Raw genomic sequence first — 26,285 nt, 5'->3', positions numbered from 1 at the left:
AACCAAGAGTGGGGGACTATCCAGTGAGGAGATGACTGGGAAGCCAGATGGCAGTGGGATGACATGATAATAAAATGTCAGATAAATGAGGGGCAGGGAGCAGACGCAACTTCTGTCTAAAAAGCTTGACTTTCAGTGGAAAGGGGCAAATAGAGCTAAAGATGGACACGTGGTGGAGGAAGCATTTTCCTAGTAACATCCCAGCGTGGGGAGATATTGAGTACACGGCCAAGATGGACAATATTTGATGCAGTCAAGTTTGGGAGGAGGTTGAATGGGACGAAACAGCGCTCCAGGGGTTGGGACGCCGTTTCCACTGAAGGGAGAGGGAGAAATGGCAAATAAGAGGCACCGGATAAGTATTTTTGAATCCTTGGGGCGCCTGGGTGGTGCAGTCGTTAAGTGTCTGCCTTCGGCTCAGGGCGTGATCCCAGCATTCTGGGATCGAGCCCCGCATTGGGCTCCTCAGCTGGGAGCCTGCTTCTTCCTCTGCCACTGCCCCTGCTGTGTTCCCTGTCTCGCTGGCTGTCTCTGTCAAATTAATAAATAAAATCTTTTAAAAAAAAGTATTTTCGAATCCTAAATGAACAGACTTATGGAGTGGTGGTTGAGCCAGTTTGCAGAGCTTAGTTTTCTACTCCCCTTGGGGTCTTTCAGGCAGGAGGCTTGGGTCTGGAGAGCGTTCTGGGCAGGACCTCTGGGAGGCTTGCCAGCTTGCATGCAGGTAGGACAAATGCAGTGGAAAGCCTTCCTTCTGCTCTTCTTCAAGTTACCCTGATGGTAACTCCCTCTTGGGCTCACTCTTAGGGAGCCAGAATCTGAGATAGCAGGGGTGCTGAGGGATGGAGAATGTGGCTGTGCACAAAAACCCCTTGGATCAGGAGTCGGAAAACTCTGGATTCCAGTCACTTTCTGAAATGTCCTGATCACATGACCTTAGACAAATTGCATAACTATGCATCTAGTTTCTTCATTTGTAAGAAGTGTGAAAATACCTTCTCTGCCTATTTTAACAAATTACATATCTTACGGATTGCTTTTAAACATAAATCGACCTGTACCTACTTAAAATATTGTGACTATTGTAAAGCCCAGGACAGCAGTAAGGCCCCATTACTTTCTGCTCCGGGCATGCAGAAGATGTGGGCTTCCTGCGCGTCGTGCCCCGTGGAGCTGTCTAATCCTGTCTAACTACCCAGACGTGTAGACCATGGTCTTGGAATACTGTTTGCCAGGTTCCTTCCGGGCGACTACACGTGTTCAGCACTCAGCCTGAGTGCAGCGCGCATTCCTGCGGGTGTAGAAAGCGCCTGGAGGGAGAAGCGTATTAAAATCACAAACTCGTTACTTTCTCAAGACCAGACATATAAATGCAAGCAGCTTCATAAATTGCCTCCAGAGAATAGAAGGCAAAAATTAAGTCTGCCTCAAAAATTTGCACCCGCATCATGAATGCCACATGCCTCTCTCTCTCCTAATGCTTTCCATCTCCATCACCAGAAACCAAGAGGCAACACAAGCGCTCTCCTCTGCGGAGTTCCGCAGCACCTCTGGAGAGACAAATGAAAACTAAAGACATCGGGTATGCTTCTCATCACTGAGCCCGGCTTCCAGATTCCTACTTGGGCCCTCGGATTAACGTCCCTCACGCGGTACCTGATTGCTTTTAGATTCTGAGTCATGTGGAAGTGTGTTTGTTTTTGCAGCGGGCATAATAGGTATAAATTAAACCAGGAATACCTGGCATCCGCTTCTCACCAACATTGTAAAGGTTAATGAGATGTGCTTATGAATCAACTTGCATTCTTCATCTTCAACTAAAAGCATTTATTTTGCCAAATTGGACCAGACACGGGTGAGGGAGCATGCGTATACACTCATTTCCTTGTCGGTGGTATGCTTTGAAATCAGATTTCTGGGTTATTTCTTTGTTTCTCCCCTTGTGGCTTCGTTTCCAAAACAATGGTTTCACTGACCTTAAATTTTAAAAGACAGTGTCTTTCCCAGAGGGTTTAGTTCTTCATTTGGCTTTTTCTCCTCTGCTATGACTCAAGTTATCAGGTACCATTTAGAGAGAATGAAGAAGGATTTTTTAAAAAAATAATGTAACCCATTTGGCTGTGATTAATGGAACTTATAAATACATGATAAATGGGCCTAAGGGAGAGAAAGGCACAATATTGATAAAGGTTATAACGCAAAAGAAAGTACAGGAAAGTGAACTGAGGATTGAGCGGGCCCTAACCCACAGAAGGTGCACAACAACGATAATCATGTACTAATTGGCGTCTCCTAAGTCCAATAGAAAAGTGCGAATTCTCTTGGAGGAAGGCTTGGTTCAAAGAGGATATTTGTAATCCTACATCTCTTAATTCACTCTGTCAATGTTCTCGAAGGCTTTAAAGATTTAGTTCCTTAATATGAAATACAGATTATGGCTCATGGAGTCCACCACCAAAACGGCACGACCAGAAAGCTTAAAAACAGCTCTTTCTTATAGTAACCAGAGGCTTAGAAAAATATGTTTTGCTCTTTAGTAGCTAATTGCTACATGTGTAAGGCAGCCTAAATCTGCACTTTTTTTTTTTTTTTTTAAGACAAAGTAAAATTCCAGATGGAAACAAGAGGGCCTCTGTTTTGGTGATGTAGCATGTGTTGACATTCTGAAAGCACAAACACGTTTGAGTAACTAGCTGCTATTAGGGAAAAGAATTAAGATCAACATTGCTAAGCACAAAATAAGAACAATGGGTATGGACAGGCTGATTAGTAGAAATTATAGTCTGTCATGGTGCAAAAAAAAATACTGGACTTAATAGCGAATACACATCGCAAGCAAAATGTCCTTATTTAACCCTTGACTAATGAGAATCCTAACCTACAAGCTTAGAAATATGTCTACACATCACCTATTAGACTCTAAGCTGTCTGAGAGCAGGCGCACTGTTGTACCCACCTTCATACATTTGCTTTGCTTCCGTTTTCTCATGTAACAGACACAAAGTATGAAGGTACAGGCTTATTACAAATACTTGTTTTCTTCCTTGAGATCCTTCTGGGCCCTTCACAATGTATGACAGGGAGCCAGGGAAGAAACCCAGGCAATGCTGGCATCTGCAAGCCTTGCTAAGTGTAATGCCCAGAAGCCCTCACTAGAGTCACGTGGGAAGATACAGAACAGTCCGCAAAGATTGGCGATGCTTACGCTGCTGACAATAGCCCCAGTTTCGATGTTTCCTCTTTTGCAAAAATAAAACAGGAAAAGGCAGATAGAGAGAGAAAAGAAAGAGTTTGGAACTAATATGAGTAACGGGATTTTTTTTTTTTTGGGTATTTTATTGAGTTCTGCACATGACATTTGCAATGAAAACACTTTAAAGCCAATGACAAATTTAAAAAAATGGATCAGATAAAAATATCACATAATCAACTCACAGGTATTAACTGTATTTACTTAACAGAAGGCTCAAATTTATTACGACAAGAACATTAGAGAACGCAGCATAAGAACTTAAACTTTACATTAAGAAGCGATAAATTAACATAATTCAATATCGAAAGATGAATATAGAAAAGTGTTTGATTTTACATTTTATTCAGAATTCCATTATTTGTTATTATGCCATTATTTGAGAATTATTATTATTTCATTCCATACAAAATAATACTTGCTTGACTTATCTGATAAAGAGAACTAAATTCAAGGTTAGAAAATTTTAAATTCCGATATAATATAGCATAAGCTCCACTTAATTACGTGCAGAAACACTGCATTGCTATCAGTAAAAGTACAGAATGTATCACGGACTGTTGATTTACGAGGGAAAGCAGGAACAGTGCCTCTCTGTTGTTTAAAAACAGAATAAAAATGTTGTATTCTGTCATGATTTAAGACATGAATCTTCTCCATGTTCGAACTGAGCAGTCATCAGATTTTAATTTTACCTGGGAAATTACCTAATATGTGGATGAACTTTACCGTATACTTGAACTATGGCTAAACGGTAAAAATACAGTTATTTAATATTTGATAACCAATTCTTTTTGAAGAGTTACAAGAAATAAGGAGTTTACTTAAAATGACGACAGTTTTTCTACCCGCTCCCCCTTGCCTGTCCTCTGCTAATCACAGAATACGTGTGACGGGAAACACAGGCTGGAAGTCAGTGACTCTGGTCGGTCCGACAGTATTGTTTTCCCTGAATCAGAATGTCTGCTGTATCTTGGGTTATTGCTTCTTTTAACTGTTCCATCATTATGGTAGGTTTTGTAAAAAGAAAATCACATCAGTGAAGAAGATAACTTTCCAGTCTAGCAATCTGACATCACATGGATTTGGTGTCTGTGGTCAGGGTTTGCAGACTTAACACGTTCTAGATGGAAAATGTTTGGCTCTCACCCTGTGGGAGGGCTATCTTCTGGAAGTATCTGAGGTCTGACAAGAGCAAAAAATACTTTGTCCTCCAAACTTGAAATTTCCTAACATATCATTTAGAATTAGCTTTCAGTTAAAGTTTTTAAAGATAATGGCAGTGATAGGGGCAAAAGAACATGACAGAGGGAGAACAGGCTGAAGAAAATGAGATTTGGAGCCATTTGCTGGCCATAAGATCTTGGGCAAGTCACTTGATCTTTCTATCGGTTGTTTAATCTCTAAACTTCAGACGGTATTATCACTTCCTATGGATATGTTAAAGATTAAATAAGATGTGAAGGATCTTTGGAAAGTATGACATAATAAACAAATGTTAGACATCGCTACGAAAAAACTGTATTTGGGTATCTGCGTAATTACTGTCCAAGATTTCAAAAATGGATTTCTGTTATTATTACATTTAACATACAACATAGAAATACTACATACACTGTTTGCTTTCCCTTGTAGGAACTTATAACCGAAATTATACCATATTATGGGGTAGTTCCAAAAATGGCCTATACTGAAAAAAAGAAGAGTATGTTACTATTTGGTTTATAATCATACAATGTTATGGCATATAGGAAAAACACTTTGACAATTAGTTTTAAATAAACTAAATACTTAACCTTCCCACCCCAAACCCAACATTAAGAGATCACACCGTGGATACAATTTACCGGAAAAGATACTACTATGGTTTGTTTCTGTATGGTCAGTTCACAAATTGTTACAAGATACAATATCAACACAATTTGCTAGAATCACCATTGAGCAAATTTCATCAACTTTAAAAAAAGTGGATAAAATTACTTTTCACAAATATCACTAACACGAATACATAAGAGACTCAATTACACCTAAACTGTATTCACAAAACCAAAAATCATCAGATTAAATGTTTTAATGAATTCCTCGGCTAGTTAAAATATACATTTCCTATTATGATAGAGGCCTTTAAAAACTGCCCCCTTTTCTGAGTGGAAGGATATAAGACTAAACCTCTGGACAAATATTCTCATTATGACAAAATATTTCTGTATTACTCAAATGGACTATCATTTTAACAATTTCCCTAGTGTTCATATTTTAGCATCTTTCTATCCTTATCTCTTTCTACCATAAAACCAGCAACCAGAATATACTCTTGTTCTTCAATGGGTATAATTATCTCTTATCTATGTTGTACAAAAGCTATAACCGTTCTTTTTCCAACTGTCCACAAAAGCCAAACAGAAGCGTTTGGGTTATCCCTGAATTTTGTTTCTCACTCCTGAGCAAAATTAATTATAATATGGCTCTATCAGGCCTCTTTTGTATTCACGAAAATTTACGAAATTTTGTGAATGTTACTTCAAATTATAGCCGTTGATTCTGGGACTAAAACAGGATTAGCTTCTTAATGTGACAAAAATGCACCTTGCAATCGGCTACAGTTCATTGGCAAGCATAATATACTTAATTCTGGTTTGCTAAGTGTTTATTAAACTACAAAAATTTCAACAGGAGGTTCACTGGAACAGAAATTTTGTTTAGATGAACTCAACATTCAAAGATGAAATGATAAGTTGTAACAGATGACCATAATAGCCATGGCCAAAATTAAAAGTTTTTGTTTTTTTTTTTTAATGTCTTGCTACGGTCAATTAGAAATACGAATATTTGGATTTGCAGTCTGTTCAGTCATGTGAGCGGAGATCTGCGGCATCTTAAGTGCCTGGAGAGGAGCAACATGCACCATGTATATGTGTATCAGAACATTCTGAAAATGTTCTAGAATTTTCAAAGATGTAAAGAAACAGATTATAAATTTAAAGTCTTCATTGTACAGATAAAGAAGCTGGGGCTCAGAGAGGTCAAAGGGGCTTCCCTAGGGCACATGGGTTATTAGCAGAGCCAGCACTAAAGCAGACACCCGCTTAAACTCTACCAAACCACCTCTCGTGCAAAAAAAAATAAAAATAAAAAAAATTCAAGAGATCATAAGGTAAACAGTCCCATCCCTCCAACCTTTCCCCACCTTCTACTTTGGGATTATAATGTTGAGTGTGCGGAAAGCTCTGGTACTGTTTTTAGCATTTTGTATGCAATTTCAAATCACATTAACATCTAATTAAATTTAACAAATAAGCTCCCCTCCTTTCCAGCATTTCATTAATCTGTTTCCATTCTGCAGAGTGGTTTTTCTACTTTTTCATGATCCCATTACAGGCCAGTGACAATTCTTAGAGGAGAAAAAAAAATCCTATTTCCTCTTCTCACACTCAATTTGAAGAATGGTATATTTATGATACTTTCAAGGTTTAAATCTTATTTCAATTTAGTCTGCCCTTCTGAGATGCATAAGAAAATCTGAGTACTTGAAGTATTCTTCAAAGCCTTTTCAAATGTATATATATGAGGATTTGGAGGCTGGGAAAGAGCTTTGGGGATTATTTAACCTAGCACACCCCCCTTGCAATTCAGGAAATGGTAGCCTAGCAATGGTAGGTGATGTATCTAGCGTCGTCCCACAGGTAGAAAGTGGGTAAGCACTCTGGTCTGACGATATCTAGACCAATGTTACATTTTTGCTACTCATTCGGTGAACCGTATTGGATATGACAGTTGACTTATCTGGTGCCACTCTGTGCTTTCATTGCAAAGTCCGGGTTTTGTCTTTGTTTGAAACTGTGGCCTGTGATAATGCAGATATGATATTAAGAATACATAATGCTTCAAGTTGTGTCATTGGTGTTTCCTGAAGGTAGTACTTAGGTCTATGTCTGTAATGCCTACTGATCCTTACTGAAACATCTGAATGACTAAGACCTTATAGGACAGTGAATTACTTTGCTTCAATCATCCCAATAGCTGATGTGAAGTACTTTACAGTGGACCAGTCTGTGATCATCAGTTATGAGTATTAGGTGGCTCGAATGGATTGACAGTTCCCTGGGCCAGTGTCCCTGCTATGTGGGCTAACACAGAACAAACACATGGTGGTGGCTTTGGCTATGTTTTCACTTGAATTACAAATCGCCCAGATGGGAGGTGCACATAGCTCCAATCTGAGACACTTAGCATTCTTTTATTTCACTTTTTCCTGGAGAGATCTGGTCTCACAATTTTGACCAAGGAAAAAATACCAGCAGACTGTACAAAATTCATTGTAGACATTGCTTCAAAGAAAGTTACCTGGATTATATCCCCTACCCACCTGTTGCTGCTAGTAGCTCTAAGACGGTTTCAGTTACCTGTTCTTATATATTAACAATGAAACTCATCAGGTGTATTTCCTTCTACATGGCATCAAAAAGTATTATAATCTTGGCTTTGCTACTGAAATATTTTGATAGTAATTAAAATTCTACAAGCCCTCTTATTATAACTTAGCATCGTTATGCACTTGAATGACAGGAAATTGGTTATTTATGCATTTGTTCAGGTATGTTTCAAAAATAAAATATGAAAATGAAAAAAAGTCTTCATTATACCAAATGTTCACAGTTTGACTTTCCATAAGGCTTATTAAATAATATACAAATAGCTACCATTCTGCTGAAATGTCACAGTAAATACATTAATAATGGCACAGAAGTGAAATGTCCCCAAATGGGAAATTATCTTCATGACCTCCTAAATCTCTTTTCCAACTAAAACTTTGCGCTTTTCTTATTGAAAAAAGTTCCATTTCTAAAGGAATAAAATACAAAAATAGAAAATGAGTCAAGAAACCTTTTACAGATATAATTTTGAAGGAAATTCTATAAACATTAGATGAAATACTATATCTTTAAGAATGTGCTTTGTCTCACAACACCAAACATCGCATGAAAACTAACTTGAATGAGTATATTATATATGAACTGCTGAAAACTACAACTAAATACTCAAATTTCAGTTAAAATAGATAACTTAAACATATAATAAGTACTAATACATTCTTAAATTTACGTTCAGCTAAAACCTACCTATGAGACTAATTGCACATCTATCATTTTGAATCAAAAAAATAAAAGAATGTTTAATCAAGCAAGGCACATTTCTTTTAGGCCAGTCTGTTTAATACCATTCATCTGGGCACAGTGTAGACCTCACTTATTTATGTGTAAAACGGGCCAATCTACGTAGGAGAGGCTTTGGTACAAACCACACCTTCACAAATAAGGTTGCGCATAACCCCCAACACAGACGATGACGTCACTATATCTCATGATTCAACATCGTCCCGCGATTAACTGAAAGAAGAAAACAGTACCAGTTGGCTTGTTACAAACAAACGTCTAGGTTTTCTTTATCAGCAGTACTGATGAGTTTTTGAGTGATTTGATTGCATCAAAATGTCAAAAGGTTGAAATGATCCCTTAATATTTTTTGATGTTCTCCTTTATCTCTGTATCACTATGCTTAACATTGCACCCAGTTGGAAGAGAATCCTCCGGCTTAGCGCTGTTTCCTTTATAGAACGCATTTATCAGAGCCATGTTATCTAATGTCACCTACAACACAACACGCGCTGGCAGACAGATCACCGCCCATCAGCGACAGAACCAACACTGCATTCTTGACAAAGGCGGTTTAAAAATGAGCCTCCTACTGGTCAGTGCCGCTCTGCGGTTCTCTATGCCGGACTCTTCAGGAATCTGTCGGGCAGAGTAAGCATAATAATAATTTACTGTATATTTAGTGTTTTACAAAATTATAGACTTTATGTCAATTTAAAATATTCTATTCACTATACTTTTCAAAACTTTGGATTTTTTTTTAATTGGTAGCCTGAAAGTTCAACCAATTTAATTTTCTAAGTTTATCAAGCACCTATCAAAATTTTTAGTTTATAAACTAGAAAAAGTTTCAGAGTACCCTGAAACTACGAACTTTTTGTCCTTATTAATACCCGCTTCCAAAGGTAGTCCAAACCAATGTGATTGTTTGCTTTTTGAACATAAAAATTTATCTTTACCTTTAGAACCACCTGAAATGCTCGAGTGCCTACTGTTTTTTAGAAAAAATATATGTCTTAATTTTCTCAATGTAGTTCCAAGGGTTGGTTTCTTTCCTGGCAGTTCATCCCACTTCGGTGACCTAAGATGAGAACTCTTTTGAAGTGAATGGAAATCCCATGCTCAGATAAGTGTTATGGAGAATTGGGGAGGGAAGGGGGGGAGGCAGAGGGAGAGGAGAGGGAGAGAGGGTGAAGAGAGAAGGAGAGGGGCAGAGAAAGCGAGCGATTGAGAGAGCGGGAGAAACAGTCTCAAAATGACTATAGTGAAGACTGTATTCTAGTTATCATGCCTATCCTCTATCTTGTCACTATACAAATAACTATCAGTTCTGTTGATTCTTTAGAATATAAACTCTACGTAGTTATGTACCACTTCAAGAAATCACAATTAAGACAATAAGAGCTTAACCAGGGTCTGTGGAGAACCAAGAAATAAAAGTTCAAGGTTTGGTGCTCTCCTCTACCAACTAGAAAAAAATTGTTAGAAATGCCAACAGTAAAGTGTTTCTTAAAAATTGCATAGGGCAGCACGACTATCTTGTTCACTGCTATGTCTAGAATCTAGAATGGTGTCTGGACATAGTAGACAATTTGTATGCTGAAGGAATGAATAAATCCCTGTCACTCTGCATTGTGTCTGACATAGCAAGTACTCAGGAAATACACACTGAGTGAATAAGTGGATATATAAAAACTAGATTCACGTATTCCAAAAACTTGCTAACTGTAGTAGAAAGGATACTTATAAACACAAATAGAAATTGCTAAACTCAGTTCCAGGTTTCAGTATGTGAGTATCATCCATCATAATACATAGGGAAGACTGTTGCCCATATATACTCCTGGTTTTAGCGGGTATCTGAAATTCAGTGGTAAATGCCTACCGGTGGTGATCTGGAACTGGAATGTGCTTTGTGTAGAAGAATCACCCACTTACTAAACCTAATGCTGTATGCCTACTGTGTGCTGGGCAATCACCTAGTGAAACGTTTTCCTTATTGGCTTGACTTATACTCGATCACCCTTCATGAAAGATACAACTTCTTAACACTAATCTTTGGCCATATAGCAGGAGTATACTTTTGCATCGCAGTATTTTTTTTTTAAAGATTTTATTTATTTATTCGACAGAGATAGAGAGAGCCAGTGAGAGAGGGAACTCAAGCAGGGGAGTGGGAGAGGAAGAAGCAGGCTCATAGCGGAGGAGCCTGATGTGGGGCTCGATCCCGTAACGCCGGGATCACGCCCTGAGCCGAAGGCAGACGCTCAACTGCTGTGCCACCCAGGCGCCGCTGCATCACAGTATTCTTAATTTTCATGATGAGAATTTGAAAATTACGATGGTCAAAAAGCTAGTAATGACTACTAACTATAAGAAATTACAAGTCACATGAATGATCTGGCACCCACTTCATTTCCTAAGTGCCTAGCTTCTGCTCAATGCTACTGTAGCTTTGGTTACGTTGACATGGTTTTAGTAAGCTGTTCTGGTCTTGCTACTATGACATCTTAACCTCATGTGTCAATACCTGCCTCAAGGCTCTTGGGACTATTAAGCAAGTACGGTATAGCTCGGCATCCTAATGCACTGGTGGTGTGGAGGGAGTTGCAATTTAACAGAAATAAGAAATCAAAATGACATGTGAAGGGTAATCATAATGTTTACATTAGTGGCTAGGAACCAAGATTGGCCCTTGACTTAAATATCAAAATCAACTCCACGAATACAGAGAGGCAGTGTAATAGAAAATGGTGAGACCTATAATTGAAGATATTTGACCAAATAAATGTGCTAACATATGAAGCAAGAAAAGAGCATAAGAACGGTCACATTTCTATAATTATGAAGCTTGTGAAGACGTAAGTAACACCTCTACCAAGGCCTAAACAAAAGAGGTACAGAAACCGAGCTTCCTTAACTCTGTCTTTGACGGGGAAAGAGGCTGCGATCATTCCACAGCACGGAACTTTATGGGAACTTTGTTTTAATGTGTCTGTACCACGCCATCTACTAAACCACTTAGGGTTGGCCGCACACCAGCAAGCTCGATAATTTCTGCCAACGGAATGGTAATGAATTAGCCCAAGGACTAGAAACATTTCTCGTTCAATTATGTGTAATTCTCTGATTGGCTTCTTGGAAATTATGTCCTCTTGGCAAGCAAAAAAAAAGTTTAAACTCACTCGGTAATTAAAGTCGGTAATGTGCTAAGACGTGAGCTTTGTCAAAAATGTAGAAAGTCATGGGAAAATGAGTTTGAGGTGTAATCACTGCTACTCTGAGCAGTATGTAGGTCTACTAATAACAAATATCCTCAATTCACACTGCGGCCTGGTAAAACAAACTGATCTTTTGCAATCGGTTAAGATGCTTGCAGGTAAAAGATTTCTAGAATAGAGGTAGAAAGCAATTCCAAACACGGTTCTCACCGGCAGAAATTATTTCTGTCTGTGGTTTGCAGTCACCCACTACATTTTGAAATCCAGCATAGAGTCACCCTTGTTTAACACGCTTTTTATGATAATTTCTTATAGAGGTAATCTATTGGTGAATAACTGAACATGTTTTGTCCTGTCGTCATACATGAGGTAAGTATAAAATGTAATGGCATGTGAGACTGCCTCTTAGAATTTCTAATACATCGGCTATTCCAGTTTATAACAGAAAATCCAGTAAAACCCATATTGGGTTAAATAACAAAAATAAACATTCTAAGTCATCACTCCAAACCAGAAAAAAAAACCATGAAAAAATAAGAAATGAAAATTATTCATTTCAATTCTCTATTTTGTGTCATTCCTTTAAAAAGTCCTGACAGCGTGTCCTCAAAAGAGAAACGATCTCTGTCCTCTGTGGGCTTAACTGTATAAAGTGATGGAAGGTGAAATGAATTTCTAACTTCTATTGGTCTATATATGTAATCTCAAGCACACGCTCTAGTTTTCTTTAATTTAGTGGCATGCTTAGTAAGGAAATTGTTCCACGTAGATGTACAGAGGTAACACCCAGACCTAGGTCTGGTCTGATGTGCCTGAGAAACCCAGGGAGAAGAGAAAATGCAGAAGGGGTGTGGAAAAGGTTCCTTTCTGTTCATATGCGGAGAATCCGCATTTCCTCCTGCACAGGGAAGTGCATCTGTCATGATATTACCTAAACTCACAGCAGTCCTCCTTCATAGCAATGCTTTAATTTAGTCTCAGTGGTTCCATACTACACACGTTGGTTTTTCAAAGCTTCTGGGAATTTCCCAATACCAACATATGCTATTGGTGCCTCTCACCTATTTTATGTAGAAATGACCTAAGTTTCACCATTATAAAAGTCACTCTGAGGGGCGTCTGGGTGGCTCAGCCTTAAGTGTCTGCCTTCGGCTCAGGGCATGATCCCAGAGTCCTGGGATCGAGCCCCGCATTGGGCTCCCTGCTCTGCTGGGAGCCTGCTTCTTCCTCTCCCACTCCCCCTGCTTATGTTCCCTCTCTCGATGGCTGTCACTCTCTCTCTGTCAAATAAATAAATAAAATCTTTTAAAAAAATAAATGAAAGTCACTCTGAGAACCCCCTCTTCTTTCATATATGAGAAAGTCACTTTAAAAAATAACCAATCTTTGTGATCCTCCCATATAACTTGACAATTATATAAAAATTTAAGTTATTTTAGGGGCGCCTGGGTGGCTCGTTTGGTTAAGCAGCTGCCTTTAGCTCAGGTCAGGTGATCTCAGTGTCCTGGGATCCAGTCCCGCATGGGGCTCCCTGCTCAGCGGGGAGACTGCTTCTCCCTCTCCCTCTGCCCCTCCCCTTGCTCGTGCTCTCTCTCTCAAATAAGTGAAATCTTCTAAAAAATTAAGCTATTTTGTAAAAGAAATTATTTTATTGTGTAAGGCCAGATCTATAGTAATGTAATTCCTTAAGGTGATTCATTGATGAAATATCTGATGTCTATTCAATCAGCTTCCATAGTAATGAAAACCCTATAGGTATTTTAGGACTCACCATTAACTAAAACCAAGACTGACCTTATAGCAAAGTGTTTTAGAATGTCTGCTAGATAGTAAATTCCTGGAAATATCACTTATTTGTTCTGATTTTTGCTGTACTATGTAAGCCAATGAGTCAACAAATGTTTACTGAGTATCATTTACAAATAGTGCTTTATTAGCTGCTAGGTAGGAAGCAGTCTCTGTGAAGCATTCCAACTCCAGGTAGCCATGGCGATTAATATAATGTTATATTTAAATTATTTTATATTAAATTATATTTAAATTATTCATGTTAAGGAGTTCCACTCCTTAACTGGATAGTACTTTGTGGGGGAAAACCTGCTGGCGCATGTTTTACCAAATGGAAGCCTTCTCCAGTGAACCAGGTACAAGAAATTTTATCTAAAAGGCTATGATGAGGAGTATAAGCCTCACAGTGCTAGAACGAAGCACAGATACACGACACGAACATTTTGCTATCAGTCTAAAAACACTCAAATCGGAATTTCCCTCCTCTCATTCCTTCCTTGAACAAATAGATTTCTTTTTAAGATTATTTATTTATTTATTTAACAGAGAGAGAGACAGCAGCGAGAGAGGGAACACAAGCAGGGGGAGTGGGAGAGGAAGAAGCAGGCCCCCAGCGGAGGAGCCTGATGTGGGGCTCGATCCCAGGACTCTGAGATCAGGCCCTGAGCCGAAGGCAGACGCTTAACGACTGAGCCACCCAGGCGCCCCTTGAGCAAATACTTAAGAAGCACCAACTTTATTCCAGGTCTTGAGGGAAACAGTAGCAACGAACAGACAAAAAGTCCTTACTCTCAGGCAAGGGAAGGGCAGATGGACAATAAACAAAGCAAGTAAAATACCTAATGTTAGAGGAGAAAACAAAGCAGAGACAGGATGAAGGAGAGTGTTGTGGGGGCTGCACATTTAAACAGAGAGGCCAGGGAAGGCCTCGCTGAGATGGAGTCCCCTAAGGAGGTGATGGGGCGAGCCACGCAGATATCAGACGTCAGAGCACTGCAGGCAAGTGGAACCGCAGGTACAAAGCCCCGAGGTAGTGCACTCTTGGTCTGTTTGAGGAAGAGCAAGGACGCTGGCACAACGGGAGTGGAGTCCGAAAGGAGGTCAGAAGGGTAAGGCAAGGTAGAGTAGGTGGGGCGTGCCTGTGTGAAACGGAGAGCCAGACAGGGGTTTTGCCACCAAGAGGTTACACGACCTGACAAGTGTTTTAAAGGGTTTTCTCTGGCTGCTATGTTGAGAATAGACTCAAGCAGGGGAAAGGATGGAAGCTGGGGACCAGTCAGGAGGGTACCCTAAAAATCCAGGTGAGAGATAATGATGGCTTAGAATAAGTGGCTGCAGAAGTAAGACTGGAAACATTTTAAGAGTGGGGCCAACAGGATTTGCCAATAGCCTGGGTAAGGAGTATGACAGAAAGAGAGGAATCTAGGAGAATTCCAAGGATTTTAGCTTGAGCAACTGAAAATTGAAGTTACAGTGATAGAGAGGGGGAAAAGGGCAAGAGACATAGGTTTGGTGGCAAGGGTCGGGGAGGAGAGGGAAGCTCAGTTTTGGACATATTAAGTTTGAAATATCCATCTGATATCCAAGTAGAGATGTCAAGTAGGTAGTTGGAAATTCAACCTGAAGTTCAGGGGAGACGTTCAATCTGAAGTTCATGGGAGACGTTCAGGTGGGAGAGAGAAATTTACATATAGATAGTCTAAAGCTATGAGAATAAGACCTAAAGAAAAAGGAAAGAGGTCTAAGGACTAAGCTGTGGCCCATGGGGCTCTCAAACATTAAGACTCAGGGGAAATGAGGAAGACCCAGTAAAAGAGATTGAGAAGGAGAGACCAGAGAGGTAGTAAGAAAATACAGAGTGTCATGTCCTGAAGTCCAATGAAGAACTTCTTCCCGGGAGGGAAGAAGTATCCCATAGCACCAAATGCTTCTGATGGGTCAAATGAAATGAACACTGAGAAATGACCACTGGGGTTAGCTATAGGAGGTCACCAGTGACCTTGAAAAGTACACTTTTGGTTAAGTGACAGGGGTGAAAGTCTGTTTGGAGCAGATTTGGGAGAAAATGGGAAGGGATTCAATGATGAACAAAGAGTGAAACAGTCCCTACTCTCATAGAAGAGACATTAATCATATAACACAAATAAATATAAAATGAAAGCTACGTCAAGAGCAATACTATATTCAGTTCATTCTAAGACATACTTTTTCAGATTTGAACATCTATGAAATTGGGATGTACCTTAAAATCCCTGGTACTTTCCCTTAAAATTGGCAGCTTTTCTTTTCTCAATGGCGCATAGAATAATGGCGTTCCTTATAATGGAAGGCTCCTCAAATTTGATGAAATGTACCATAATAGGGGAATTGATAAAACCAGAGTCATGAGATATCTTGGAGGGAATACTGAAGCAAAAATAGAAGGTAATGAAGTGAAGAGGGAGCTGGCAGTGGCAATATCTGCAAGAATCCCCCGCAGGTTAAGGGGGAAAGGTAGCTTAACCCCTAACTAGAAGATCAGGGCCGAGATAGATCATGTAGGGCCATGAAGGCTGTGTTAAGCCTTTGGGTCTTTATCCTAAAGACAAGGAAAAGATCTTAAAAGAATTTTAAGCAGAGGCAGGTGATGTAATTAGACTTGAGTCTCAAATGATGCTTTTGGCTATCAGGTGGAGAATAGGAAATGTAGTGAGGCCAGTTAAGAGACCTTCACGCTTATTTTGGATAGAGATGATAGTAGCGTGGATTAAAGTGGTGATGGCAGTGATGCTGAAAAGTAGATTACTGTTTGGAGGTGAAATGACTAAGCTCAGTGACAGACTGAATGTATTTACTACTTTCATGAATCTACTATTACATTAATAAATACAGTGAGAACGCTAGGCAATAAATCTGCCTTTTAAGCAAGGCTATAAAAAAATAAAAATGCTTTGTAAGTGTCTATGCAGCACATATGAATGAAAACCAGTATTTTGGAAATTCACCAATTTTAGACTGTTTAGATCTGTAGACAGAAAAGAAATATATCTTAGGATAGAAAATAACAGGTGAGGGGTGTGTGAGTGTGTGTGTGTGTGTGTGTGTGTGTGCGTGTGTATGTAACAAATTACCCTCACTGGCTTCTCTTCCAAATTAAATCACATGCTTTAATTTAAAGAACACGTTTAAATGTATAAAAATAAGAACCTTAGGATTCAGAGAGAATTCCCATAAAGAACAGGAGCTTAAAATAAACTTAACAAAAAACCAGTGAAATAGAAGTGCTGATTGACATATAACACATAAATTCAATGCTAGCTTTCATTCTAAAAAGTCAGTGGGGATCTCAACAGAGCTTCCCAGAGACTTTGTGCTCTGATGAAAGGGGTGCGGGTAATGTCGGGGGCTCCCTGGAAAAGAAAAAGCTTCTCTCCACTCTTTACCAGTAGGTTGGGGGTATGATCCCTGTATCTGCAAAGTCAGAGCCCTGCACGCACAAATTTATTCTAAACGTTCTTCAGACACAATGAAACATTTTTCATTCATTTAATGCTACCCTACTAACAACCAGAATCCCAGGATTTACCTTTCAGGCTAGAGCTCCTATTCAGCACTATTTAGACTGCAACAATAATAAAATGGCTTCCAAGAAAATGATGGAGCCATTTTTCTAGATCTCCTCTTTAATGTATTTGATAGTTAATGGTGCAAACTTTGAAATGAAAGGAAAAACACATTCAGTACAAAGAAGGTGGGGGGAAAGAGAAAAACCATGAAAACGTTTCTTTGTAAAATGTTTTTTCTTTATAATTCCAAAGACAAAATTAGTTTACAGCATCACTGAAGACAAAGACAAATATCTGAAAACTTTCTAACCTGTCTGAATCATTTAAATTAAATTTGCAAGGTGAATGTGAGAATATGAAGAATATTGTTCTCATATATTCTATAGCAATGGCCATTTTCTGGCAGGAGCTTAGGAGCTGAGTCATGATAGCACACGGTTTGGGCTCTGCATGGCTTCCCTTCCTTCTTCCTGCCTCCCCTGATTTGCCCTCTCTCAAAGGTTTTCAACCATTCCCTGCAAGTTATAGAAAACAAGTGACTTCATTAATATATAAAATTGTCAAACGAAATACAGAAAATCAATAGCACGGAAATAATAGTCTTATCCTCTGTTGAAGAGGTTAAATAAAAGACAGAAAGAAAAGCCCCACCCTAAAATGCAAGCCCTAGATATCCTCTGCCCCATTCTTACGTTCCTCACCTCTATCTCACAGTGTTTCCATAAGTCTTCAGACTGGGGAGTGGGGGGGCACTTGTGCTTCTTTGCATTTCTTAGTGGGAGGGGTTATCACTTCTATTCACAGCTGAGAGGTGGGAAGGACTTGGAAGTGCTGTAGAAAATGTGGAAATTTTAAATGTATGGAAGTCATTAAATTATAGTTATGGTTCTTAAAGGAAAAAATGATTGGTATTATATATATTGAATCTATATATTATCACCAGAGCACTTGCTTGAGTACATTTTATGCCAAAGAGGTAAGTAACAAATTTCTTCATACTCTGCATTTAAAATTTCAATCCCAGAAATTTTGTCTCAAAATTTAGAAATAACTGATATTAATGCTGCCTCTTATGAGTAGCTGTTTGTGATTACGTCACCTCCGTTGGTGGGTACCAAAATGTGGTATAATATCAGTTGAAAGCACCATAAAAGAACTAAATAACAATGTTGTTTTCATCTCTGGACTCACCAGCTGTAGGGTAAATACATTTTCCCCAGGGTGCTGATAGACGTGCACTGATCCAGTCACACCTTCTCCCATGAATCTTTTGTACACACAGACATATGTATACCTTTCAACATCCAAGATGTGCAGTTGAGCTCAACAGTGAAGTCTTTGTTCTGGCAAAGCTAAATGATATGTGTAACTTAGACTCATTTGCATTTTGCTGTAAGCCTGAATCACTATCCATTTTAGTTTTGTGAATGATTTAGGACCTTAGAGAAAGGGCTACAGCTTTTTGAGGGACAAAATTATATTCTAATGTGTTTTTGAGCACAGATGCTCTTAAAGACCCATGGAGTGACTGGGTAAGGCAATAATGTCACAAAAATTTCAATGAGCTGGCAATCTCCTTCTGCTTTCAATCCTTTTGTTCTAAGTAATTTCTCCTTTCTTAATAAGGGAGAGTCAAAATATTTACACTACTTGCTGGCATGGCTCTTCGGTAACCTAAGCAAAGTGAAAGGGAATGGAAAAATAACAATTTGCATAACACTATCATCTACTGTAGATTAAACACATGAAAATAGGAAATTAACCTTAAAACTGAAAAATATCTATTGTCCTAGCAAGTATCACTACTATGACTGATTATGCTTTCTGACATAATACTAAACGCAGACAAATCAATCATATAGGAAAATAATCTTTTATTACTAGAAAAGTCTATCTCTCTGTTCAATTTAAATAGCTTCTATTTGATCCCTATGGTTAAAAATCTCTGATGATTAGGAAAGGGTTAATTTTCAATATACTGCATAAGATAGGTTTCTGGAGATATATTCATTACAGGAATTCATTAATTAGTAACATGGGCTGAAGTCAAACCTTAAGGCATAAGAGATTTATTTTTTTCAATCTCTATCGAGTCATGCAATGAAAGGAACACGGGTTTGGGGGCCAGAATGATCTGGCTTTAAATCATAGCTGGGTTTCTTGCTAGCTGTGAAGTCTTTGGGAAATCATTTAACCATAACCATCTATTTTTTACCCTCCTAAAGTGGGGTGAATACCACTTACCTTGCAGAGTTGAGAAGTGCCCAGGACATGGTAATTACATGGTAATTATTATAGTTACACAGAAAGTAAATAGGAAGACACTGATTACTTATGTATTTCATATCATTCACAAAGCTCGGTGTTAATTACACAATGCTTGTAAGTAATGATCACAATAATAATGTAATCTCTTAGCAAAATCTCTGCTGCATACCATGCAAGGATTTTTTGACGTATTATACCTGTATCCACATTTAATAGTCACAACAACTCTACGAGGTATTATTTATTCTCCTCATTTTACCAATAAGGAAACTGAGGCACAGAGAGGTTAAGTAATTTGCTCCAGTGTCACAGAGCAGAGTCAGGAATCAAACCCTGGCAGTATGACAGCAGAGCTTACGCTTCAACTCACTTCATTAAAAACCTGAAAATAACATTAATGTAAGATTATAGCCATTCACTCATCAAATATGTATTGAATACGTACAAAGTGCTACATTTTGTCCTAGGCACTACTGTCCAAAATCTGTATTTGTCAAAACACAAAACCTACAACCTTTAAGGAGCTTATAATTTGGCAACTAGAGGCAATTATATTACCTTAAAGTGATGACTCAAAAAGCTGTATTTCTCTGGACTGGAAAAAAAAAGGTCTTCTTCATATTACTATTAATAACCATACAATTGTAAAAATTATGGTACAACCATAATTTACTTATAGAACTAAGCAGGGTTTCTCTAGCTTCTAAATAAAAATGAATAAAAGTGTCACTGCACTTTGTTCATCTTCACATCAAGATCTTTCAAGAACAGATACAAAGATTATTCTTAACATTATTACTAGAGTGTGTCTAACATATGACCACCAAAACGGGTCACAAAAAGAATGTCTGGCCATTAAGAATACCAAGAATTTGATCAAAAGGCAGATTAGTGGTAAAAGTAACTCAAACTAGCAAAGGACACTAGATAAAGATGTCCTATTTTGATGCATGTAGAGATAAAAGCAGTAACCCCATGACCAGGTATATAGATTTCCTGCCTCTATTACTTTGTCTTTCCCTTCTTCTTCCCCCTCTAGAAGTCTTCAACATTCTTTTTCACAGTATTAACTACACAAATAATAAAGTAAGTAGGCTTCTGATTACCTGAAAAAACTTTACGAGCTTTAGAATTAGGGTTACTCCCACTTGCTTTAGGATAGAATAGTTACACCCTTTAAAAATAATAAAAAAAAAAGTGTATAAAGTAAAATGATTTCATTAAAATACAGTGTTCCCCTTGTTGTAAGCTTAACCATTTTTGTTTAAAACAACTGTACTACTACATACTACTAATTATGTAAATTAAAATTGGACTAACAATTTAATAGCAGTAGGTTCTGCCTTTTGTCCTTTTTTAAAGGGGAAACAGGTTGTTCAGAAGCCAAGAGGGTTAGTAAAAGGAATGGAATCATTTTCAGTTCAGTTTGGGTGAGGGTTATTCTAAAGAGCAATGACTCCCCCCCCCCACCCTTTTGCCATAAACAATAGAAACCACAGGACAGTTAACAACACGGAAATCAAATGGGAAAGATGTTGTAAGTGATCTTTAAAAGGCACTTGCATGTAATTAATATGAAACTATTGGTTTTGCAAGAATCGCCAGGCTAGACAGGAACAGTATTTCCCTGGTTCCCTGTCCAAAGAGGGAGAGCTCTCAGTACCCCCACACAGTGCTCACCTGATTCTGTTTGTCTTCTGGCAACCCTGGTATATGGCTGAAACTTGCAGGTATTTTCCCAAGATATGGTTACTTCCCGTCCCTCCTTTTTATTGATTGTCTGCAATTCCCTCAGTTAAAAAACAAGCATCCTTTATATTTTTAAAGTTTATTTAGCTTTTCAAGTGCTGTTGTGGGATCTGGAATTTTTTTAAAGAGGAAGTCTGAAGGTCCCTTGTAGTAAGGTTTCAGGTACACCGATTGAATCTTTCATTTGCTTACGTACAGAACACTTTTACACTTGCTTTTAAATTTCACTTGTTGGCTTGAAACTTCTTGGAGGAAGAAAACAGTGTCCTTTTAAATTATTGCCTAATTATTGGCATTTAATTCAATTCATGCCTTATTGGAGTAGATATCTAACATTCCAAAGGCAATATTTTCCTTCCCGATTCAGTCATTATGAGATGATATCAGTGATTTTCTGTAGTAAAAAAATATGCATTTTGTGATTCATTTCACCACCGGATTCTCAGACGTAACCTTATTTGTGCGGTTTATTCAAATAGTGGTTTTCCTTATGAAATCCTGTAAGGAGGAACCGTCTGGAAACGTTACTGTGGAAACTGCAGGGGCTAGGGGGTGGGGCTAGAGAGCAAGAGATGCCATGACAACCTTTTTCGGGTTTCCCAGGAAACATGGGTTGCTATGGGAACTGCATCAGTCAGGTCCGAATTAGTAACTTCCGCTGGAAGGAGTGTCTGCCACTTTAATCTTCTTGTGATACTGCAGAAGCTTATCTCGCAGACGCATTAGAAATTCTCTTTGTTTCTCTGAGCAGCACTGAAAACATCTGTTTCTACACTTTGATAGATGTTGCTTGGAACACACACACAGAACTTCAGAGGAATCTGCCTGTCTACCCCTTTCGAAATGCTTCACAAGCCCCAAAGAGTTCAACTAATTAGATCAGGACACCTCACGCATTCCCCTTTGTTCCAAGTTGTAGAAATCTTTAAAATTCCGGGAGGGGTTCCAAATAGAAATTCCAGTCAAAAACCAAATAAACTTACAGCGGGTTTACAAGTCATTGGTCTAATTAGACTTCTCATCCACGTATCCACAGCGAAGGCAACTGAACTAAATATTCAATAACGTTAAAAGGTCCAACAAATGGAAGCATCCTTTAAGTATGTGCCTCCTTTACTTAGTAAAGAAACAACTGTCTTTCAGTTCTGAGGTTAGGCAGTTATTCTAACTGTTCTTTAGTTTCATTTCCTCCCAGGATGTACTTTTTTTTTTTTTTTTTAAGAGTGTGTACTAGAAATGAAGTTTAAAGTAAGTTTGTTCTTTGCGATATTAGAGAAGGGCGGGTGGGGGGGAGGAGAAAAAATGGAGAGCTGAGAGAATGCAGCCCACTTGCAAAACAGACACCTGTTTCAGTATGAAGCAGTAGGGAGAGGGAAAATGAAGTGTGCTTTCCACTTCTTCACGTCCTTTCCTTGATGAATGGTCTGGAAATGTATAAAACAAGGGCATACACAGACCAAGGGGGCACGTTCCACACAATACTGAGCACAGCATGTCACTTGTAGCATATATTAAACGTCAGTAAATATCTTTTTGATGTTGACACAGGAGTTGGGATTATTGTTCGTGGTGCAGGTGGCAGTGGAATTGCCCGTTTTGAAAGGGGTCTGGGGGAAAGCGCTATGGTTCATGCCCCCCTCTTCGATCACCATATACTCCGACTTACTCAGAGTGGAGTTACTCCTTGCTTTTCGGAGCTCCTCGGCCGAAGAGGAGAGGTGCTGGCAACTTCCCACGTGCATGTACTGGGCTTGCTCTTCCCCTTCTGTCTCCCGGTGGTAGAAGTAATTGAAGTTGGAAACAATCACGGGGACCGGCAAAGCAATGGTCAAGACCCCAGCGATGGCACAGAGCGACCCCACAATCTTGCCCCCTATGGTCACCGGGTGCATGTCGCCATAACCTACTGTTGTCATGGTGACCACTGCCCACCAGAAGGCATCCGGGATACTGCTAAAACCCGAAGTGGGGTCGTCTGCCTCGGCAAAGTAGACCGCGCTGGAGAAAAGGATGACCCCAATGAAGAGGAAGAAGATAAGCAGCCCCAGCTCCCTCATGGAAGCCTTCAGCGTCTGGCCCAGGATCTGCAGCCCCTTGGAGTGCCGGGAGAGCTTGAAGATGCGGAAGACCCGCACCAGCCGGATGACCCTCAGGATGGCCAGGGACATGGCCTGCTGTCCATTGCCCTGTCGCTCAGCCAGCTCCGTGCCCAGAGTGATGAAATAAGGGATGATGGCCACGATGTCTATCAGGTTCATGATATTTCGCGAGAAGGTGGCTTTGCTGGGGCAAGCGAAGAACCGCACGAGCAGCTCAAAGGAGAACCAGATGATGCACAGGGTCTCTACCACGAAGAAGGGATCGGAGAAGCTGGAGGCTCCGGCGGGGGCCCCCGACGTGCTGTTGCTGGCCGCCTCGAACTGCTCCTGCGACGACGCGGCGGGGTAGTCCTTCTCGTCCCGGAACTCGGGCAGCGTCTCCAGGCAGAAGATGACAATGGAGATGAGGATGACGAGCACGGACACGATGGCGATGCCGCGCGCCGGCCCGGAGCTCTCCGGGTACTCGAAGAGCAGCCACACCTGGCGCTGGAAGTCGCGGCGGGGCAGGGGCCGCTCCTCCTCCCGCAGGAAGCCCTCGTCCTCGCGGAACTTCTCCATGGCCTCCTCGCCCAGCTGGTAGAAGCGGATCTCCTCGGAGAAGATGTCGATGGGCACGTTGACCGGCCGGCGGATGCGGCCGCCCGACTGGTAGTAGTAGAGGATGGCGTCGAAGCTGGGCCGGTTGCGGTCGAAGAAGTACTCATTACGGAGCGGATCGAAGTACCTCATGCGCCGCTTGGGGTCGCCCAGCAGCGTCTCCGGGAACTGGCAGAGGGTCTTGAGCTGCGTCTCGAAGCGCAGCCCCGAGATGTTGATGACCACGCGCTCCCCGCAGCAGTCCTGCTCGCCGGCGGCCGGCAGCGCGGGCGGCAGCGGCTCGTAGCGGTCGCGGTCGCAGCCGCCGCCGCCGCCACCGCCACAGCCGCCCTGAGGCGGGCCCCCGCCGCCGTCGGCCGCCTCCGGCTCCAGCAGGTGGTCCCCGGGCACCACCGTCATGTCGGGCGGCAGCGCGGGGCCTGCGGCGGGCTCGGCGTAGCCGGGGTTCACCAGGGTGTGGGCGCCGCCGCCGCTCGCGGGGCGCTGGGGAGGGTGGGCGCGGTGGCGGGCGGAGGGCGGCGGCGGCGAGCGCAGCAGGCTGAGGTGCTCGTCCATGCGGCGGGAAGAGGCGGCGGCGCGGGCCGCGTCGCTCCTCCTCGCGCTCCCCGCCCCTCCGCCGCCTCCGCCCCCCGAGCCGGGCCCGCCGCCTGTTGCTGCCGCTGCTGCCGGCGCCGCCGCCGCCGCGAGGCTCCGTGTGGGTCTGGCGCGGGCCGCCGGGCTCCTCCGGGGAGACGCCTCCTCGCCCGCCTCCGCGCTCCCCCGCCCCTCCCCCGCGGGGCGCGCGCCCGCCCGCCCCTCCGCGGCCCCTCAGGATGCCCGCCCACCGCGCGGCCGCGCGCCCCGCTCCCCTGCTGCCTCGCGCCGCCCGGCCTGGCCCGGCCCGCCCCCCGGCGCCCGCCGCCTCGCCCCTCTGCACCGCCCTTGCGCCCTCGCTTTGCACCTCGGCGTCCCCCGGGAGCCCCAGCTTGGACGAGGCGGCCCTCGCGGAATCCGGCCCCCGGACTCCCGCCGGCCTCTGGTCAGCGCCCGCCTCTCCCGGCCCGCGAGGCCACGTCCCAGCCGCGGGGCTTCTGGCCCGGCTTGCGCCACCCCGCTGCCCAGCGAGCGGCGGCCGCCTCGCCCTGCACGCGCCACCGGGGCCCACCAGGGGAGGAGGGCTCGGCGGGGCGGGGGCGGGAGAGGAGGGAGGATGGGGATGCGCTCGCGGCAGGGAGCTTGGTCGAGGGAGGGAGTGACTGGCCAGGTGGGCGCCCCGGGGAACAGGCCAGCCTCCTGCCGGCACCCCGAGCGCACTGAGGCTAGAAGACCGCCAGGCCGGCAGCGCTCTAAATAATCTAGCTCGTGCATGAGAAGCCCAACGGAGTAATGGGTGCTGCTGAGTTTCGCACCCGGGGCCTGAAAAAGGGTCATTAAAGGCATTCAGGGACTTGGCTTCTGTAGCGAATAGATCTCACTAACGTTCGTGGCTGAGATTTCAGCCGTTGGGAAGAGTCAAGGACCGAGTTTCTGGTTGGGATTGGCGAGGGCAGCCTGGGCTTTTCAGAAGAGCGAGGTTTCCTGTCGGTGGGAACAGGAGAGGAAAATGAGAAAGGAAATTCCCATCTCGTCCGAGGTCTGTCGTGGGAGGGACTGCAGCGAGACTGGCACCTAGACCCTCAACTTAATGTTCCACTGCTGGCTTTGTGGTAGGGTTTGCCACGCTCTAGTTGTGAAACTGGGAGAACATTCCGCCGGCAACTTGTACCTCTCTCTTGCTTGATTTTGGCCAGGAGATAACAACTTTATCCCCTTTGAACCCAAACTGTTTCTTCAAATTGCTGTGGTCATTTTGAACACAACTTCGGTGTCTAGACATTTTAGCAAGTCTAATTTAGAGCCAACCCTATGCTTTATAATGCATTTCCTCCTGTATCATTCAAATCATTTACAAAAGAGGAACTGTTGTCTGGGCTACTCCCTCACCCATCATACCTTAGCAGACAATTCGAGGCCAAGAACTGCGATTTGTGGTCACTGCTTCCCACCACCACTCCCAACGCAGGCTCTCTAGGGCAGAGACCGGGTCTTACCTAATTTCTACCCGTGGGAACTACCAAAGTCCCTGATAAATAGTAGGGACTCGGTATGTTTGTGGAATTGAATTCCCCAACAAGTGATTCTTTGCATTTCTATCTGCCCCGGAGTATCAGCATTTCTCTGTTCTGAATCCTGGATCACTGGGATTCCTGGGATAAAGAGTGAGGAGAAGGAGCTCACAGTATGTACATTCCTCCATTACTCCACCTCAGCCGTTTCTGGGTACAACACTTACGTTCTTTACCGTCCTTCTATCTTTCACCTCACCTCCAGGTCAGTCCTAGACACCGCAGACGGTAAGTATGTTGTAAGATGGAAAAAAGTAGACAACGATGTGAAACGCGCTCACAAAACTGAACACTGTTTTTGAGCTGGTGATTAGGGTAGCAGTATAATCCATCATTCGTATATTTAAAGCTAAGAATAAGACAGTCGGCTTGCTGCAAGGTTGGCTCATAGAAAGGCAAAGACCCTATTTTTAAAGACCAAATTTTTCGTGCACTTCTGTGTCTGACCCAGAAAGTGATTTATTTCTC

At 41.9% G+C, this 26,285-nt stretch overlaps 1 protein-coding gene across 2 annotated transcripts; it reads right to left on the bottom strand.

Moving 5' to 3' along the window:
• Window positions 1-3,315: 3,315 nt before the first annotated feature.
• KCNA3 (potassium voltage-gated channel subfamily A member 3) lies at window positions 3,316-24,228 on the bottom strand. 2 transcript variants are annotated; one of them, XM_026484584.4, is made up of 3 exons: window positions 20,906-24,228; window positions 17,659-17,788; window positions 3,316-9,042 (listed from the first exon to the last, which is right to left on the bottom strand). In XM_026484584.4, exon 1 carries the CDS (start codon window positions 24,226-24,228, stop codon window positions 22,486-22,488), a length of 1,743 nt encoding a protein of 580 aa, XP_026340369.1. In that variant the 3' UTR covers window positions 3,316-9,042; window positions 17,659-17,788; window positions 20,906-22,485. The 2 variants fall into 2 exon arrangements, with proteins under 2 accessions (XP_026340369.1, XP_026340371.1); XM_026484586.4 differs by lacking the exon at window positions 17,659-17,788.
• Between the last annotated feature and the right edge of the window lie 2,057 nt (window positions 24,229-26,285).

Source organism: Ursus arctos, unplaced genomic scaffold (genome assembly GCF_023065955.2).
Source record: "Ursus arctos isolate Adak ecotype North America unplaced genomic scaffold, UrsArc2.0 scaffold_12, whole genome shotgun sequence".
Taxonomy (NCBI): domain Eukaryota; kingdom Metazoa; phylum Chordata; class Mammalia; order Carnivora; family Ursidae; genus Ursus; species Ursus arctos.
The sequence above is the reverse complement of the archived record's forward strand: the minus strand, read 5'-3'. Positions and strand labels throughout refer to the sequence as shown.

Bases quoted from the DNA above. Each gene is read 5' to 3' on its own strand.
- KCNA3 (XM_026484584.4), bottom strand. From the start codon at position 24,228: ATGGACGAGCACCTCAGCCTGCTGCGCTCGCCGCCGCCGCCCTCCGCC.